Source organism: Podospora pseudoanserina, chromosome 5 (genome assembly GCF_035222485.1).
Source record: "Podospora pseudoanserina strain CBS 124.78 chromosome 5, whole genome shotgun sequence".
NCBI lineage: Eukaryota > Fungi > Ascomycota > Sordariomycetes > Sordariales > Podosporaceae > Podospora > Podospora pseudoanserina.
In genome coordinates, this window is record NC_085924.1 from 2,290,015 (window position 1) to 2,305,697 (window position 15,683).

At 51.1% G+C, this 15,683-nt stretch overlaps 4 protein-coding genes and 1 non-coding gene across 5 annotated transcripts; 3 read left to right on the forward strand and 2 right to left on the reverse strand.

The window, feature by feature from the left end:
- The first annotated feature begins 5,371 nt into the window (after positions 1 to 5,371).
- Positions 5,372 to 5,471, forward strand: QC764_0080090. The gene has a single exon. It is a non-coding gene; the product is annotated as a tRNA-Ser (tRNA).
- Positions 5,472 to 5,566: 95 nt separating this feature from the next.
- QC764_505950 (uncharacterized protein) lies at positions 5,567 to 7,956 on the reverse strand (the record flags this gene model as incomplete). The annotated part of the gene is made up of 2 exons (XM_062947848.1): positions 5,567 to 7,561; positions 7,749 to 7,956. The coding sequence occupies 2 exons, from the start codon at positions 7,954 to 7,956 to the stop codon at positions 5,892 to 5,894; spliced, it is 1,878 nt and encodes a 625-aa protein (XP_062799101.1). The 3' UTR covers positions 5,567 to 5,891.
- A 647-nt stretch (positions 7,957 to 8,603) lies between these two features.
- Positions 8,604 to 10,680, reverse strand: QC764_505960 (uncharacterized protein; the record flags this gene model as incomplete). The annotated part of the gene is made up of 2 exons (XM_062947849.1): positions 8,851 to 10,680; positions 8,604 to 8,787 (listed from the first exon to the last, which is right to left on the reverse strand). The coding sequence occupies exons 1-2, from the start codon at positions 8,898 to 8,900 to the stop codon at positions 8,604 to 8,606; spliced, it is 234 nt and encodes a 77-aa protein (XP_062799102.1). The 5' UTR covers positions 8,901 to 10,680.
- Positions 10,681 to 10,819: 139 nt separating this feature from the next.
- Positions 10,820 to 14,020, forward strand: ACO1 (Aconitate hydratase mitochondrial). The gene is made up of 5 exons (XM_062947850.1): positions 10,820 to 11,120; positions 11,201 to 11,595; positions 11,718 to 11,826; positions 11,876 to 11,955; positions 12,010 to 14,020. Exons 1-5 carry the CDS (start codon positions 11,007 to 11,009, stop codon positions 13,673 to 13,675), a joined length of 2,364 nt encoding a protein of 787 aa, XP_062799103.1. The 5' UTR covers positions 10,820 to 11,006; the 3' UTR covers positions 13,676 to 14,020.
- Positions 14,021 to 14,151: 131 nt separating this feature from the next.
- RBD2 (putative rhomboid protease) lies at positions 14,152 to 15,654 on the forward strand (the record flags this gene model as incomplete). Its single annotated transcript, XM_062947851.1, has 4 exons — positions 14,152 to 14,847; positions 14,914 to 15,051; positions 15,104 to 15,373; positions 15,437 to 15,654. The coding sequence occupies exons 1-4, from the start codon at positions 14,667 to 14,669 to the stop codon at positions 15,652 to 15,654; spliced, it is 807 nt and encodes a 268-aa protein (XP_062799104.1). The 5' UTR covers positions 14,152 to 14,666.
- Positions 15,655 to 15,683: the final 29 nt, after the last annotated feature.

Below are 15,683 nucleotides of genomic sequence, written 5' to 3' on the forward strand. Positions count from 1 at the left end.
ATGTACATTGGCGTTGATGTATGACGCCCAAGTTGGATTAGCTCCGGTCTTCACCGGCAGGTTCCATTGGCTGGATCCTCGAAATTGTCAGTGTGGAGCTGCTGAACAGTCCCCGTGGACCACTCACGACTCAGCTACCAGCAGGTGGCTTGCAGACGAGCTCGGGCCATATCAAACCTCCAATCTCTATCCTCCAACGAGCTCTCAGAAACGCCATCTTGATAACCACGCGTGGGAGCATTTTCTGTCTTCTTTGGCGGGAGCGAGATTTCGTTTCGAGATGAGACGTCTCAACACGCGGATGCCACCTTTTCGCTTTCATAATAACGCAAAGAGTTGAGAGGTCCGGAATCTCGATATATCTAACAGCCCAACTCCAAGAATCCCCAACCAATCGAGGGCAGGCCGAAGTCACATCAGAACATGGCATTGCATAGCACTCATTGCATCGTGGTCATGCACCCTCGCTGATATAAAATACCCGCCTGCCCGGATGAAACATAGAAGCTCATCCACACGCTCTTGCACAGCCCTATGTAAAACAACGGAGCTGTGGCATGGCAGCCACACACTCACAGACCCCAACCTTGTGTTTCTCCGAGCCATTCAGCATCCAAGACTACAAACTAGCGCAGAGAAACTTCAAGCCTCACAAGGTACTGGTCCCTGAATGTCTTAGATGGCCCTCCCTCCCCGTCTCAGACGGCGAACGAGGGCTGTGCAACGTTTCCCCACAGCGTTGATGACAAAAACGGTGGATGGAGAAACCCAGGAGGAGGCCTTAAACGGCCCTTTTGTCCCCAAGAAGCCTCAAGCAACACTCTCTCCACTCCACCATCAAAGCAAAACAAGTTAGCTCCCGAAGATGACAGCTGGATGTGCATCATGTAATGCTACCAGATCCCTGGGAGCATGCGCCACACTTCTCCCGCTGGCTACCACCCTGCTGGATCCTCTTTCTCGGTCCCTGATCCGGTTTAAATCAAGTTTTCTTCGTTCTAATTCTAGGCTGGTTACCTCCGGTGGTAATGCTCAGACGGGCACTACGGGCAAAATCCGGGGTAGCACGCAGCTGACCATCTTGGTTTACAATGCCCCATCGGAGATGCAAAAGGCCATAGCCTACTTTCCTACTTGTCAGCTAGCTACTCATACTCCCACATCAACGTCAGATCTGACTCTCGCTCTATCTCGGCAACCAACAGACTTCAGCACTGCCTCCCTTCCTGACCACCCAAATGTTGGTCATGGGGGTGGGTAAGGTGAGTTTGTAGGAGGAGGGTATAGGTGCTGCAATGCGCATGTCTCACATATAGACCTTGACTACATGACAAGCAATATCAGAAGCAGGCGAAGGGGGTGGCAGTATGACACAAACATGATATCGCACCAACGCGGTGACCAGTACAAGCAGCCGTCCATTCATACTCACGATCTATAATCGTCAACTCTAATAATAGGATGCGTTGACACCTTGCTTAGGTCTCTCTAAAGACTACCAATCCGTTTACGATACACTTGGACCAAAAAGCTAAACCTTTAGGAAAAAATTAAAAACAGCCATGGAAGTAACAGCACCAATACATGAAAATACATGAGGTATACACAGAAACCAAGGATTACGTTCCACCCCATCCTTCCCCTTCTTCCCTCTATCTTTCTTTGTAATTACCCAGTCTTCTTCCTGAGCAACAACCCTTTCTTCCCATCCAACAAATCTCTTTTTTGATCTGGCCGACGACCTTATCAAAAAAGCCGTCTAGTTGCATCCAGAACCTTGCTTGAAGCCTCCTAGTGATATCAAGGACTACTTTGGATGATCCAGAATCAGGTAGATAGTAGCCGCCAAATATCATCCGACACCTCTGGTCCATTTCGGAGGAGTCGATGGCGTTGCCATAAAGCTACCAGCAACTGGTAAGATTTTGTTATCATACCTCAGGGTATCTTCCAAAGGCTGCTACAAATGTTGCTTCGGTAATCTTGCCCTGGTGGGCATCGCCTTTCCACCTCTCGTCTGGGAACTCCTTCCTGGGGTGTAGAGTTAGTCTGTGTCATTTTAGAGCAACTGGGCTGATGTTTCGAGGTTACGCCCTCGAGGCCCTTCCACATCAATTTGACGTCCCTAAGACTGTTGACGTAGTGATCGGGTCTGGGTCCGCAGTCTGGTTCTTGGTGGACGTCAGTGTCGATATAATCCCAGACCTCATAACAGCGTCAACCACGCTCCTCTGTAACGACAAGAGACATAGGTGCAATCAACCCTGACGCGCGGTTACAGTATTGACCATATGTTGAGAAGCAGTGCCTCGGCCTTGCACAACAGTCGGTGTGCCTGCGAAGCGAGCTAATGTATCCTAAAAGATAGTTACTGCGCCTCAAACGATAGCTGCCATACCTTGAAATATAATCGGTGAGCCTCATGAGATGGCCGGGCTTGGAGTTATGACCAAAATGTCTTCTGAGGGGCATTATTATAGCCGTTCTGATTGTCCGGCCTTTGCCACTGTCGCTTCCTCGAACTGTGGCAAACATTCTGGCCGCGTGAACTCTTCTCAATGAGCATCCGACGCTGGTTGGTAGATGAGGTCTTCGAATTGAACTGGCTTCATCATATCATACGCAATCATCATCTCACGGCCGTTTTGGTTGTCCAAAACCTACATGGTCTCATGCAGGTCGTGCCCGTCAGTGATCTGTCACGTAGAGTTTTGGACGTCTTCCCCAGTTGCCGTTGCCCTTGCAGCATTACGGACCTGAGTCCTCTCGGGCTCAAGAATACTACTTGGGTGCTGGATATGTGCCTCGGCCTTCCAGGTTTCGGAATAATGCTGAAATGGATGCAACCACCAGGCTGACTGTGCCAGTTGATGTACGGCTACATGCTAGCGGCCGAGAACCAAGAAGTCTTCAAGCCGAGGCCGGAGAGGTTTGAACTTCCCATCGTTCCCTTCTGCACTGCTCGAAAATCGCGGTTCAATCCCAAACTCCTCTTCTGCGAAGAAATACTGGTACCGGTAGAGCCGTTGAACCACCATTGCGGGGTACATCAGATGCATCGGGTTGGCATCTCTGAGCTTATGAAGGGTCTCAATGACAACTTGCCAGATTTGTTTGTTGATATGGTCGAAAACTGGAAGCAGGAGAATGGGTCCGGCGAGGGCTTGACGATATTCTCGATTTCGACATCGGGGTTCATTTCATAGACCGCACGATACTCGTTGTCTTCCTGCTTGAGATATGCTACGACTGGCGCCTCACTCTTTCCACCAGGTTCCAGTAAAACACGCTGGGTATCACCGATCTCTTGTCGTGTAAAAGTCTGTGTCTTCTGTAGACCACTGCTTGCGCAACAAATACAGGAGGAATCGCTTAGTTTTCTCGAGGGCGTCCTTTCGCCAGTACTTTACCATCAGGATCAAGTAGTCTGTCCGTTGTCCAGACACACAATTCAGCTTGGCGAGACCAGAGTTCTTTCCGGTAATCCAGTCCGATTTGACATGCTTCTCGATACTTTCCTTGTTGATCTTGGCCCCTATGAGAACTATAGGGGACATGTTAGACACATCGATGCCGCAGAGAACAGCCTTGCCCCTGATTAGCTGTTTGTAGAAGCTTTCTGTCTGTGTTCTGCGGATGGTCCTCGGAACTAGTGCAGATCGTGCTAATCAAGGCCCATCACATAATATCCTCCTCAGTAAACTCAGTTGACTTGACTATCAGCTCACCATCTGTGCTGGGTGAAATCTCAGGCCGGGGAGTTTTGACGGGAATCAGATCCTCGATCCGAGTGCTCAGGCAGCGGATGCTCTGGTTGGAGGTGAGACGATGAGCTCCCAGTATTATCGCCAGCCACATATGTCAATTGGGTGCTGACCGTTGGCAGAAGCAAGGGGGGTATATGGAGGTTGCTTCCATCGCCACGGATAGCCATCTGAGCATGATCGCAAATTCGGATAACTTAGCTGATGGCGTTTTCTACTTGGTGATACTGTTACTGCTTTGGCGAGCCAGCACAAGAGTGTCGGGGATTGTGTTGGTGGCTTCGAAGAACACGAGTAGACGGCCTCCAAGTCAAAACAATTTGGTCTCATATATTCTGGAAGGAAGCTAGCGTTGGGAGTCGTAAGCAGCTCAGGATGATGCTTACACAATATAAGCGAAGCCCAGAAGTCGATAACATCTCAACTTTGCTTGGTAGATGATTGAGCCATCTCGGAGATGGTTAGATATGAGGTACGTGAGAGGAATCGGAGAGTGAATTTGGATGGTGCCAGCTCCCAACATTCGCCACCCGATTCATTGGTATAGATGCTGGTGCTTCTCTGCCGAATTCGCATCGAAAATAAAATTATACGGTTGTTGATGATGAAAGTGCTGGTCACAAATTTCCGCGGGTTGAGCGTGACTTCCTCTTGCGAATTTTTTCTTTACACTAACTGGATCTTACCAGGCAAGAGCCAGGTCGGTGTACTAATCGTACCTTCCATAAACATATTTAAGCAATAAAATGCAGCCAATAATTGACACAGTGATCTTCGAACCCAAAATCTAGCACTGTGCCAAAAGTCTTTCTATTGTGGTCGACATCATATACATGCAAGCCATCAGTTCTACCCAACTCGGTGGGAGTCTCCTGTAAGCCCAACCGAAGCAGCCAAACTATTTCAAGATCAATAGCAGTATAATGTAAGGAATAAATGTACCATATATGTCAACCATCCTAGTTTTAATACCCCTTCCACGCAAGACCTAAAGATCACGAAACCGTTGACAGCACCCAGTGCACCGTCAGATTGCTTGGCCAAAGTCCCTCCATTTTATGACAGTTATATGTAACTAAGGTACCTATCTTGTGGCATTTCCGGTAACACAATCACGACTCATCTGACTACTCCAACCTTCGCAGTTTTAAGATTTATTTACAGAGTAGACTGTACCCTTGTTTACTATGCACGTTGCCGTATTATTTACAGCTATCGATCCCAAGGTAAACGGTGCAACTGAATCATATTAGTAGGCACCAGGGTCATGTTTATGTAATAATTCAATGTTTTCCGATGATCAGAACTATATTCTTGTCTTCAACTCTCACCAAGTCCCTCCCATAATTCCCGGAATAAACCCACGCATTTAGCTCTTCTGAGGTATCTCAGGTTGCCGCCTCGTTAAAATACCTTAGAATCCACCATGCTTATATAATCTGCAATTCATTGGAATGGACATAATTAACGGGCGCCTCTCTGCCCAAGTTATGTGGTGGTGCAATTCAAAAAAAAAAAAAAATTGAAAAAAAAAGGAGGTCCAGGTGGAGTTGATATCACACATGAGCCACATTTCTCTTTTCCAAATCAACCAACAGTCAGCATCGGTCAGCATGGCAGAGTGGTCTAATGCGTTAGACTTGAATATCCATCACATTCAGGTATCTAATTCCTTCGGGAGCGTAGGTTCGAACCCTACTGCTGACGATAGTCTTTTGCATTTTTCCACACCTCACCCTCCATCATGGAGATCTTTTTGTGAGCATAGAGACAAATCATTGACTCTTTTTATATTTCACCTGCTTTGATTATATTATCGGCAATTATATGACCGCGCAAACGCCCAAAGGCTTCAGCAATGTACATTTACAATAGGAATACGGAAACACTAGCTAGCTAAAACTTACATCAGTAGGTATTCCCAGCATGCATGCCTCTTTTCTTGCGTTCCTTAGCCTCCGAGGAAACAAAACTCCAATTCATGCCCCACGTAATCATGAATGCCAGGCCCATACTTGCTCCATGCCCAAGTAATGACAACAAAATGGAAACGATGCGCTAGAGATGTACAGCATTTTCCAGGTACAGATACATACCTACATGAATATTTCTTCAACCCAAACCTCTTCAGTAATAATTTCCTACCACGTCACCTCCCCCAGCTTGATAACCCCCCCCCCCGCCGCCGCCTTGATACCCACCGTTATTATTTGGCTTGTTATTTTGCTGATTATTCGCATGGTAGAATCCAGGGTTAGAGGGATTCGAGGGCCCCTTGGGGATAGGCTGCTGTGTATCCTCGTACATGGCTGCAAACCCTCCCTGGCTATCTCTCCCGCCAACATCGTCAAGCGACTTGTAGTGATGAGTGTGATGACCTCCCCTGTCTCCCCCACCACGACCGCCGCGGGCCCCCTTAGGAGTCCCTCCGCGTTGGCCCCTGAAGTTCCCACCACCTCCTCTTCCACCACCCCGACCAAAACCACCGCCACCTCCCCGATTCCCTCCCCGACTGACCTGTGGAAAGTTATTTTGGTTGTTATTATTGCTATTGAAATTCTTCCCACCGCCACCAGGACCAGTCGGAGGATGGTGGTGATGGTTCCCCTGTCTCGACCGGAAATCATCCTCATGAGCGGTATGCTTCCTCTTCGCTCCTCTAAAGTAGCCGCCGTCGTAAGAACCCTCCCTATGACTCGTCCCATCAATGCGCAGCAGCACTTTCTCGGCAACCTTTGTCTCAAACACAAACGCCTGCTCCGGAGAAACCGGCTTCCAGTGCTGAATCTTTGCGGCATCCGCGTGTCTCGCGCCCCTCCTGAGGGCGAGGACGACCAGTGGGACCGGGTTTCCAGTGTGGTATGACGCGTCTGCAGGGACAGGCTGCAGAGAAACAGCCCAGACGTTGTCTTCAAAGCAAGCCGTGCCACTGACTTGCCAGCTCATCCTCTTGCCCCAGCCACCGACTTTCCGAAGCAGATCATCCGGACAAGGACGAGGGCAAATCATGATGTTATTAGCATGCAGCTTAATCTCGCTGTCGGGAAGGTTGGGGATTGGCATCAGGTCCAGCAACCGTCGCGTGTCGGCGCTAGAGATTAGATACCCCGTCCAGAAAACTTGTCTTTTGATCACCCAGCGCTCGCCTCGGGAGCCGCGTCGTCTCTTGGTCAGTGACGCGTTGTGATCTTTGATAATGGATCGAACCTCGGCCACTTCCACCACCGGGTCGAGATAGGCTGCCATGTCTGCCACGTGAATCACTTCCCCATTGATCGGGCCTCTCGTCGGCGAGGTATTCTGTTGCTCGTTGAAGCTCGCCAAGAAAGTCTGAAAGCTCTTGACGTGCTTTATTCTGTCTTCGTAGATACGAATCTCCTCCGCATGTCTGTATGTTTCCATCAAAGCTCTGAGAAATTTCTCCTTGAAGTCGAGTGTGCTGGTGAAATGCTGGTTATCAGGGCCGACGGCGGGCTTGAGACAAACCATGTCGAACTCGAGACCCTTGCTCTTTACTATCCGCTTAATCAGTTCACTGAAACCGGATTCGGATCGACCGGTCAACAGGACGCAGAAAGCATCCTTTTGTTGTGTGCTCAGTTGGACGAGCTCGACAATCTTCTCATTCCACCATCCCTCCCATGCGCGCGGCTCCTCTTTCGCGATGCCTTCGCCCGTCGCGGCGAGAATCCGGGAATCGTGCCACCATCCACCGTTTACAAACGCATCGGGGTTCGAGAGTGTGCCTATTGTTGGGTTGTTCCAGATCTTGGGATTGGGTAAAGGGGTTTTGAAGACTGGCGCGCAGCGCGTTCTGTTAGCGACTGGTTATGTCATATCGAGGATGCACCAAGGGACATCTTACGGGTATTATCAAAATCGTAGATGTGAATCGCCTGGATCTTGTCGACAGCTATGATGCGACGCGGTATTAGTACTCATCTCCGACTCAGTCAGGGACCACTCAAGATAATGCGAACGAACCTGGGAGCTGCTTGTTGAGGATGGACCACCTGCCCATCGCAGTGACAGTATGTTGGGGGCTTACAGCAGGACTGCTGCCATTGGCTTGACTGGCGGTGCCAAAACTGCCATTGCTGAAGGCGGAAAAGGCTGATGTTCCCATGACTTGTCGTACCAATGTTTTCTTACGAGAAACGTGTTGCAGGAGTAAGGACCATGGCGAGCTCATCACTTGCGACGACGAAAGGCTAAGGCGATGAACTAGGCGCTAACAATTTCACGTTCGCCTTGCTGCAGGCTGCATGGATGTCTGGAAAGAGTGGGGCGAGCCACGGAAGCCAAGTTTGAGTTTTGGGACTTGTAAGTCTCTAATATGCACTTATCCGAGTCAGGACGTATCATCTATAATTGCATGTCTATAACCTCAAGTCTCCGAGCGGATATGTGGTCAACTCGAGCGACCTAATATCAAATTTGCTAGTGTCTTCATCCCTTCTAGGCGGTCCAAGTAGATAATGCGACCTGTGGTATATATCTCTCCATACAATGCAAAGGAAAAGCCAAGTATTTTTTCTCGAAACCAACGCCAAAAATGAACCTCCCCATACAACGCCTTGCCCTAGTCTTTGTTCAATGTGAACCGCAGAAGCGTACCGTAGATGGAACTGATGAAGATCATGAGTGGAACTGAAAATGAACACGCCTTTAAGCAATATCGATCTCCATGGCCATCTTGGGCTTCACAGGGCCGTTGTCCACCCCGAGACCCGAAGCAGCGTTCGCCTCTTTGTGAGTGAAAGCGCCATCCTTGAGTTGCTTCAATCTATCAAAATTGTTAGCATGACTGTTCTCGACAGGTCATTGCTGAGATGTCGCTTACTGTCTCCTATGAGGCTTGCCCTTCTTGTGAGAGGTTAGGTTGGCCTCAGTGTCGAACCACTTGGCGCATGGGATGCAGTAGTGCTGCCCCAGACCGGGGAGATCCTCTACATCCTTGGTCTCCTTGTAGAGCTCAAGATGTCTTGGAGAGGCAATGTCAGAGGCAATCTGGTCCAGGTCGCTGTGAGAAGTGTTAGTTGATATCCTGTTCTCATGTAATTTTGGTCTGTGCATCACAACTCACCGACGTCTCCGCCTCGTCTTGGCCATCGAACGCTTTGCAAAGACACCCATTTTATCGATGGATTTTCGATCTGTGTGGCTGTTTTTACGAGTGTCAAGTTACAAATGCGTGGTGGGCTGGATGGGCGTTGGCGGTATCAATTGGTACCGATTCTCAATTCTGAACGTGGGGCAAGATTTTGGCAGTAGCATTTTTCTGTGCTACAGCTAGATATGGCCCGAGCTTTTTGGCGGAGCGCCGTTATGTCCGAACATTTCAACGACGTTCTTTTGGAGCCGCATTCTTGAAAGTGAAATATTCGCAATTTTGACATTCACCTTCAGAAGACATCGCCACGTCCAAAATCGTCGCCTCAGCTCAAAAAAACGTCGCCATTCCGACGCTGAGCGGCAACCGGAGCTACAGGATTATCGCCCTCGAATCTCCATGTCTCCGCCGAGCGGTTCAAAGGCCGAGCCGGCAAGGCCCCGGGTGGCCCCACTTTCAGGTCTCCAGGTCAGCAGAAAATTTCATGGCAGCTTTCCTTGTGCCCGCGCGCCAAGACCTCTTGATATTTTGGCGCCATAACGTTTAAAGTACCCGCTCCACGAAACCGGGAGACCCGTTTTGGATCCCACCAGATGCCGAACCCGTCAGGAACCTCCAAACAGCACAACTAGCTGGCTGTGAGGACAGCTGCGCTGTCCCGGGGCACCGACGGATATACCGGTGTCGTTGTGGCGGCCGGTGCTCTTTATACCAGGCGGCATGCGGGGTTGTGATCAACGGGGTTGTTGCGTCACTTTTTAGCCTTGCAGGGTTGGCGAGAGGCTCTTATCGCGTGTCACCCCGCGTTTTTTCGAGATGCCGCCCGTAGTTGACAGGCTTTGACGCAAGCGTGCCGTCTGTCTCCTCTCATAGCGCTGTGTCAGTGAACGATGTACAGGACGCTTGGAGCTGCGGAAACAGTCTCCCATCCTCGAATGTCTGTTCTATGTGTCCTACAAGTTGTGGTAGAAGTGGTCGGTGATTGGTTATACCATCCCCGGCATTGGCTAGAATCTTTGAAGAAGACCCCACGTGGGGAACTTGGGAATGGATTCGAGCTCGGTGACCGGCGGAAAATGCTGCGGGATTTCGCCGTGATGGAAATGAAGCTCATCAGAAGAGCTCCTGTCCCAATGTCAGCTTATGATAATTTCAGGAGAGGCTGTGATCTTGCCCAGCGCTTGTTGGCGGCTTGAGAGGCACATGAATCAGCTGCAGCACATGTCATCAGCACCGTAGCACCCCCAAGCCTCAGATACCCCGGTCGTAAGCTCCGGCTTGAAACAACCACAACCCCTGTGAAGCTTGAGGGAGTCGAAATTCCATGTTTGATTGAGAAGAGCTTCAAAGCTCTTTGTTGTCTCCGTAGCCAATACCTCTAGAGATCAGGAGGGAAACAGGTCGCTGCCTCGGCTATTCGTGCTCGCGTCGGTCGGAGTCTAGGTGCTGTCGTTACCCTTCATCCGATATCCCTGCCCCTCATTGACAGCAGAGCAAGCGTCTGCGAGGCCAGGTACCGCTCGCAGCTGCAGCCTCCTCTCGCTAGTCTCTCAGGGTGCCAACCCGGAAACCCTGGTGTTTTGTCGTGTGTGTGTGCCCGTGGTCGCCCAATGTCTCCTTGTGCTTGGCGTCCCCCAGGCCACGGCAACGGGATCAAAAAGACAGTGGTGACAATTCAGGACTCATAGACAGATAGCAACAATAAGGGCTGGGCATGCGACATAGACCACTCACGCGGCTTTGATCGGAAAAAGAACAGCCATAAGGGGAAGGGATTGGGGAGAGGGCTAACCTGATTCGAGCTGGCAGCGATGTCATGTCTTGCGATCCAGTGCTCCCCCACAATGCGGGAGAGCATAATCGGCGGGGTTCTGATTGGCCAGCTGGCAGTCTCCATCCGGACGAGATACTTTCTCGGCTATGACGGTGGCAGCAGCTCCAGCAACAGGTCCTCCCGTTGCCACTTATGACCTAAAATCCCTCCTTGCGAGTTTCTTGCTATCTTTTTAAATTCTCCTCCACTTTTTCGCTCTTCTCTTCCTCCAGAAGCCACCTGGTTTGCAACGTCAACACCTTCTACCTCAATTGACTCTGTGAAGCTGCGCTCACCGAGCTGATCGTAAGGCAAGATGATGGCTACTCGTCAGCTCCTGGGCGCTGCCCGGAGCCGCGCTGTCGGCAGCGCGAGCCTGGGCCTCCGGCGCACCATGGCTACCGTCTCCGACTCTGCCCTTGACAAGAAGGTGAGCACTCGATCGGCTGGGAGGACAACCTGGGAAGCACTGGTGATCATGGCTTATCTGACACATGCTCGCGCAAACAGGTCAAGCAGAACAACTGGGAGGAGGGCAACTTCATCAACTACAAGAAGATGTCTGAGAACCTCGCCATTGTCCGTTCCAGACTCAACCGCCCTCTCGCCTATGCCGAGAAGATTCTCTACTCCCACTTGGACGATCCCCATGGACAGGAGATCGAGCGTGGTGTCTCCTACCTCAGACTTCGCCCCGACCGTGTTGCCTGCCAGGATGCTACCGCCCAGATGGCCATCCTTCAGTTCATGTCCGCCGGCATGCCCTCCGTCGCCAACCCCACTACCGTTCACTGCGACCACTTGATTGAGGCTCAGCAGGGTGGTGAGAAGGATTTGGCTCGCGCTGTTGGTATCAACAAGGAGGTCTACGACTTCCTTGCCTCTGCTTGCGGTATGTTCTCCCTGTGCTCTCAGCACTTCTTTCAACTCGGTTTAGAACAATATACTAACATATTAAACAGCTAAATATAACATGTAACATATGCGTATTCCTGCCATCGAGAACGATTTACTGACATGATTATAGCGGTTTCTGGAAGCCCGGCTCTGGTATCATTCATCAGATTCTTTTGGAGAACTATGCTTTCCCCGGTGGTCTCCTTATCGGCACTGACTCCCATACCCCCAACGCTGGTGTAAGTTGAATGCGATGGCAAAGGAAAATCAGGCGCTGACAGCAAATAGGGTCTCGGTATGGCTGCCATTGGTGTCGGTGGTGCTGACGCTGTCGATGTTATGGCCAACCTCCCCTGGGAGTTGAAGGCGTAAGTGCTTTTAGCGTAAAGCTTAAAATGTGCGCAGCGCTAACATTTTCATAGTCCCAAGGTTATCGGTGTTAAGCTGACTGGCTCTCTCTCTGGCTGGACTTCTCCCAAGGATATCATTCTCAAGGTTGCTGGCATTCTCACCGTCAAGGGTGGCACTGGTGCCATCGTTGAGTACTTCGGCCCTGGTGTCGACAGCTTGTCTGCCACTGGTATGGGTACCATCTGCAACATGGGTGCTGAGATTGGTGCCACCACCTCCCTCTTCCCCTTCAACGACCGCATGTACGACTACCTCAAGGCCACCAAGCGTACCGAGATCGGTGACTTCGCCCGCTCTTACGCCAAGGAGCTCCGCCAAGATGACGGTGCCGAGTACGACCAGCTCATCGAGATCAACCTCTCTGAGCTCGAGCCCCATATCAACGGTCCCTTCACTCCCGATCTTGCTACCCCCATCTCCAAGTTCGCCGAGGCTGCCAAGGCCAACAACTGGCCCGATGAGGTCAAGGTCGGTCTTATCGGCTCTTGCACCAACTCCTCGTACGAGGATATGTCCCGCGCCGCCTCCATCGCCCGCGATGCCCTCAACCACGGCATCAAGTCCAAGGCTCTCTTCACCGTCACCCCCGGTTCCGAGCAGATTCGCGCCACCATTGCCCGTGATGGCCAGCTCCAGACCTTCGAGGAGTTCGGTGGTGTCGTTCTTGCCAACGCTTGCGGCCCCTGCATTGGTCAGTGGGATCGCCAGGACGTGAAGAAGGGCGAGGCCAACTCCATCATCTCTTCCTACAACCGTAACTTCACCGGCCGTAACGATGGTAACCCCGCCACTCACTCCTTCGTCACCTCCCCCGATCTCGTCGTCGCCATGTCCATTGCCGGCTCTCTCTCCTTCAACCCCCTCACCGATACCCTGAAGGACAAGGATGGCAAGGACTTCAAGCTCTCTCCTCCCACCGGCAACGGTCTCCCCGAGAGAGGCTACGACCCCGGCCAGGACACCTACCAGGCCCCCCCTAAGGACCGTGCCAACGTCACTGTCCAGGTCTCCCCCACCTCCGACCGTCTCCAGCTCCTCTCTCCCTTCAACGCTTGGGACGGCAAGGATGCCACTGACATGCCCATCCTCATCAAGGCCCAGGGCAAGACCACCACCGATCACATTTCCATGGCCGGTCCTTGGCTCAAGTACCGTGGTCATCTCGACAACATCTCCAACAACATGTTGATTGGTGCCATCAACGCTGCCAACGGCGAGGCCAACAAGATCAAGAACTTCACCACTGGTGAGTGGGATGCCGTCCCCGCTGTTGCCCGTGACTACAAGGCCAAGGGCATCCGTTGGGTCGTTATCGGTGATTGGAACTACGGTGAGGGTTCTTCTCGTGAGCACGCCGCTCTCGAGCCCCGCCACCTTGGTGGTCTCGCCATCATCACCCGCTCTTTCGCTCGTATCCACGAGACCAACCTCAAGAAGCAGGGTATGCTTCCTCTCACCTTCTCCGACCCCGCCGACTACGACAGGATCAACCCCGATGACAAGGTCGACATCCTCTGCACTGAGCTTGCTGTTGGCAAGCCCATCACTCTCCGTGTCAAGCCCGCCAACGGTGAGGCTTTCGAGATCCCCCTCTCGCACACCTTCAACGAGGCCCAGATTGAGTGGTTCAAGAACGGTTCCGCTCTCAACACCATGGCCAAGAAGACCAAGAACTAAAATACCCCAAAATGTGACGTGTGTCATAAATCGGAGAATGAGAATGGTGGTGTGAGGGCCGACAGGAATGATCGGCGGCTTCTGGAACTATGGGAATTGGCGTAACCGCAGCAACTGTTTCCTTTTGTATGTATAGTCATGGCCTTGCATTTCAATGGTACTTGTCATTTATATGAATCTGGTGTCTGGGCTGTTGTTCAATGGTTTGTGTGGAATCTGGAATTTCACCGGTATACACTTGGAGTTGAGGGAACACCGCGTTCTTTGGTGTAAGTATACCGCTGGTGTATCGCTATCATTTACGTACGATGAATGAAGATTTGAAGAAAACTACCCGTTGTAATATCTTGAAATGTCGTCATGTGTTGTATCAGCCTTATGCTACTAATTTTGGCGAAGATGCACCAACGTGGCGGGGGCCGCACGTAGTTAATAATTTTTTTTTTTTTGGGTTGGATATCCTTACCTCACTTTACGCTACATATTGGCGAAGATGCCGGCCGGCAAGAGCCATTTTTCATATTATGCATTTATCGGGTTGATCAAATGCCAAACCAACCGTTATCCTTATCGCCGTGCAGCTGTCAGCATGTTTACGGGTGGATTATGAGGTAGGGTTCATCGCGCATCCGTCCAATTCCCTTGATGCATGCGCGGTTGGCTGAGGTCTCTTCTACTTTGGTTATTGTGGTTTCTTCCCGCATTTTCACACTCTTGATTCTATGTCGTATACGCTAGAAGCGAGGTTTTGTTGAGGCATCCGGCGACGAAGCGAATGACCTGACGACGACCACAATCGCAACGAAGCGAGCCGGTCGAACAGCCCAACGAAAGCGACGCAGGAAAAGGGGCCTACCAGAAGAGAAGGGATACGCAGTAATTGGTCCTGGAACATCACGACGATTCGGTTATATAACAGTTTAATCACGACTTTACGTTTTCTCAACACTTACCGTATTTTCCGGGAATAGATACAACCAAATCAGACACTATGCCACCCAACATCACCGCGCTCAACACCACCCGCGCGCGAACTTACGTCTTCCGGCTGCCGCTGTTTACACGAGTGGTGATACTTGCGATTGTTGGATTCTGGCTGGCGGGGTTACAGAGTATCGTTGATATTCAACAATGGGGGGCGCTGATACCGGACGAGATGGGACTTGCTACTCGTATGCTTGCCCAATAACCCAAAAGAAGATGGACAACAAGACAGGGCTGACTAACGTTGGGGATAGTATACCGCATGAACACCTTTCCGTTTATCCACCTCAACATTTTCCACGCTGTGATGAACATACTCGCCTTGACACCTCTGATGGAGAGGTTTGAGGCTGAGTACGGCACGCTGAACTGCCTGGCGTTATTCTTTGGGCGTGAGTATCCCATCTGTGAACACTATGGAGTGACACGGCTGACAAACAATAGCATTAACAACCATCCCCGCGTTTCTGTACGTCGGTTTGGAGAAATTCGTTTTCGGTAACAACGTTGCGGTCATGGGAGCGAGCATGTGGGTGTTTTTGCTGCTCGGGGTGGAGGCGGTCAAGACTTACAAGGTCAATCCGAATTTTGTCATTGGGACGTACAGTATTCCTACTTGGACGACGCCGATTGGGGTGCTGTTTGCGATGGCGGTGTTGATGCCGAGCTCGAGCTTTTGGGGACATGCGGCTGGGTTGGTGGTTGGTTATGGTGGTATGTTTTCCTCAACTCTTAACAAGAAAGAAAAGAGACAATGTGCTGACGTGAAGGGTGTAGCTGGTTTGGGCTATGTTAAGTTCCTTGCGCCACCAGAGAAGATTCTGAGATGGATCGAGGGGAAGCTGAATCTGCTGGGGAGACTGCCGCACTATGTGAGCATTGACCAGAAGACGTATGGCAGGTTTGGAGTGCTGCCTTCGAATAACACCCCTGCTGTTGCTTCACCAGGTGTTGCGTTGGGGTTGGTCGGGAGTACCCAGAGGTTAGGACCTTAGATTTGGGGGACGGGGATTGGGATTATGAG

Bases quoted from the DNA above. Each gene is read 5' to 3' on its own strand.
- ACO1 (XM_062947850.1), top strand. From the start codon at position 11,007: ATGATGGCTACTCGTCAGCTCCTGGGCGCTGCCCGGAGCCGCGCTGTC. The intron at 11,596-11,717 runs GTGCTCTCAGCA...ACATGATTATAG, and splicing joins GCTTGCGGTATGTTCTCCCT to CGGTTTCTGGAAGCCCGGCT. The intron at 11,827-11,875 runs GTAAGTTGAATG...GACAGCAAATAG, and splicing joins CCCATACCCCCAACGCTGGT to GGTCTCGGTATGGCTGCCAT.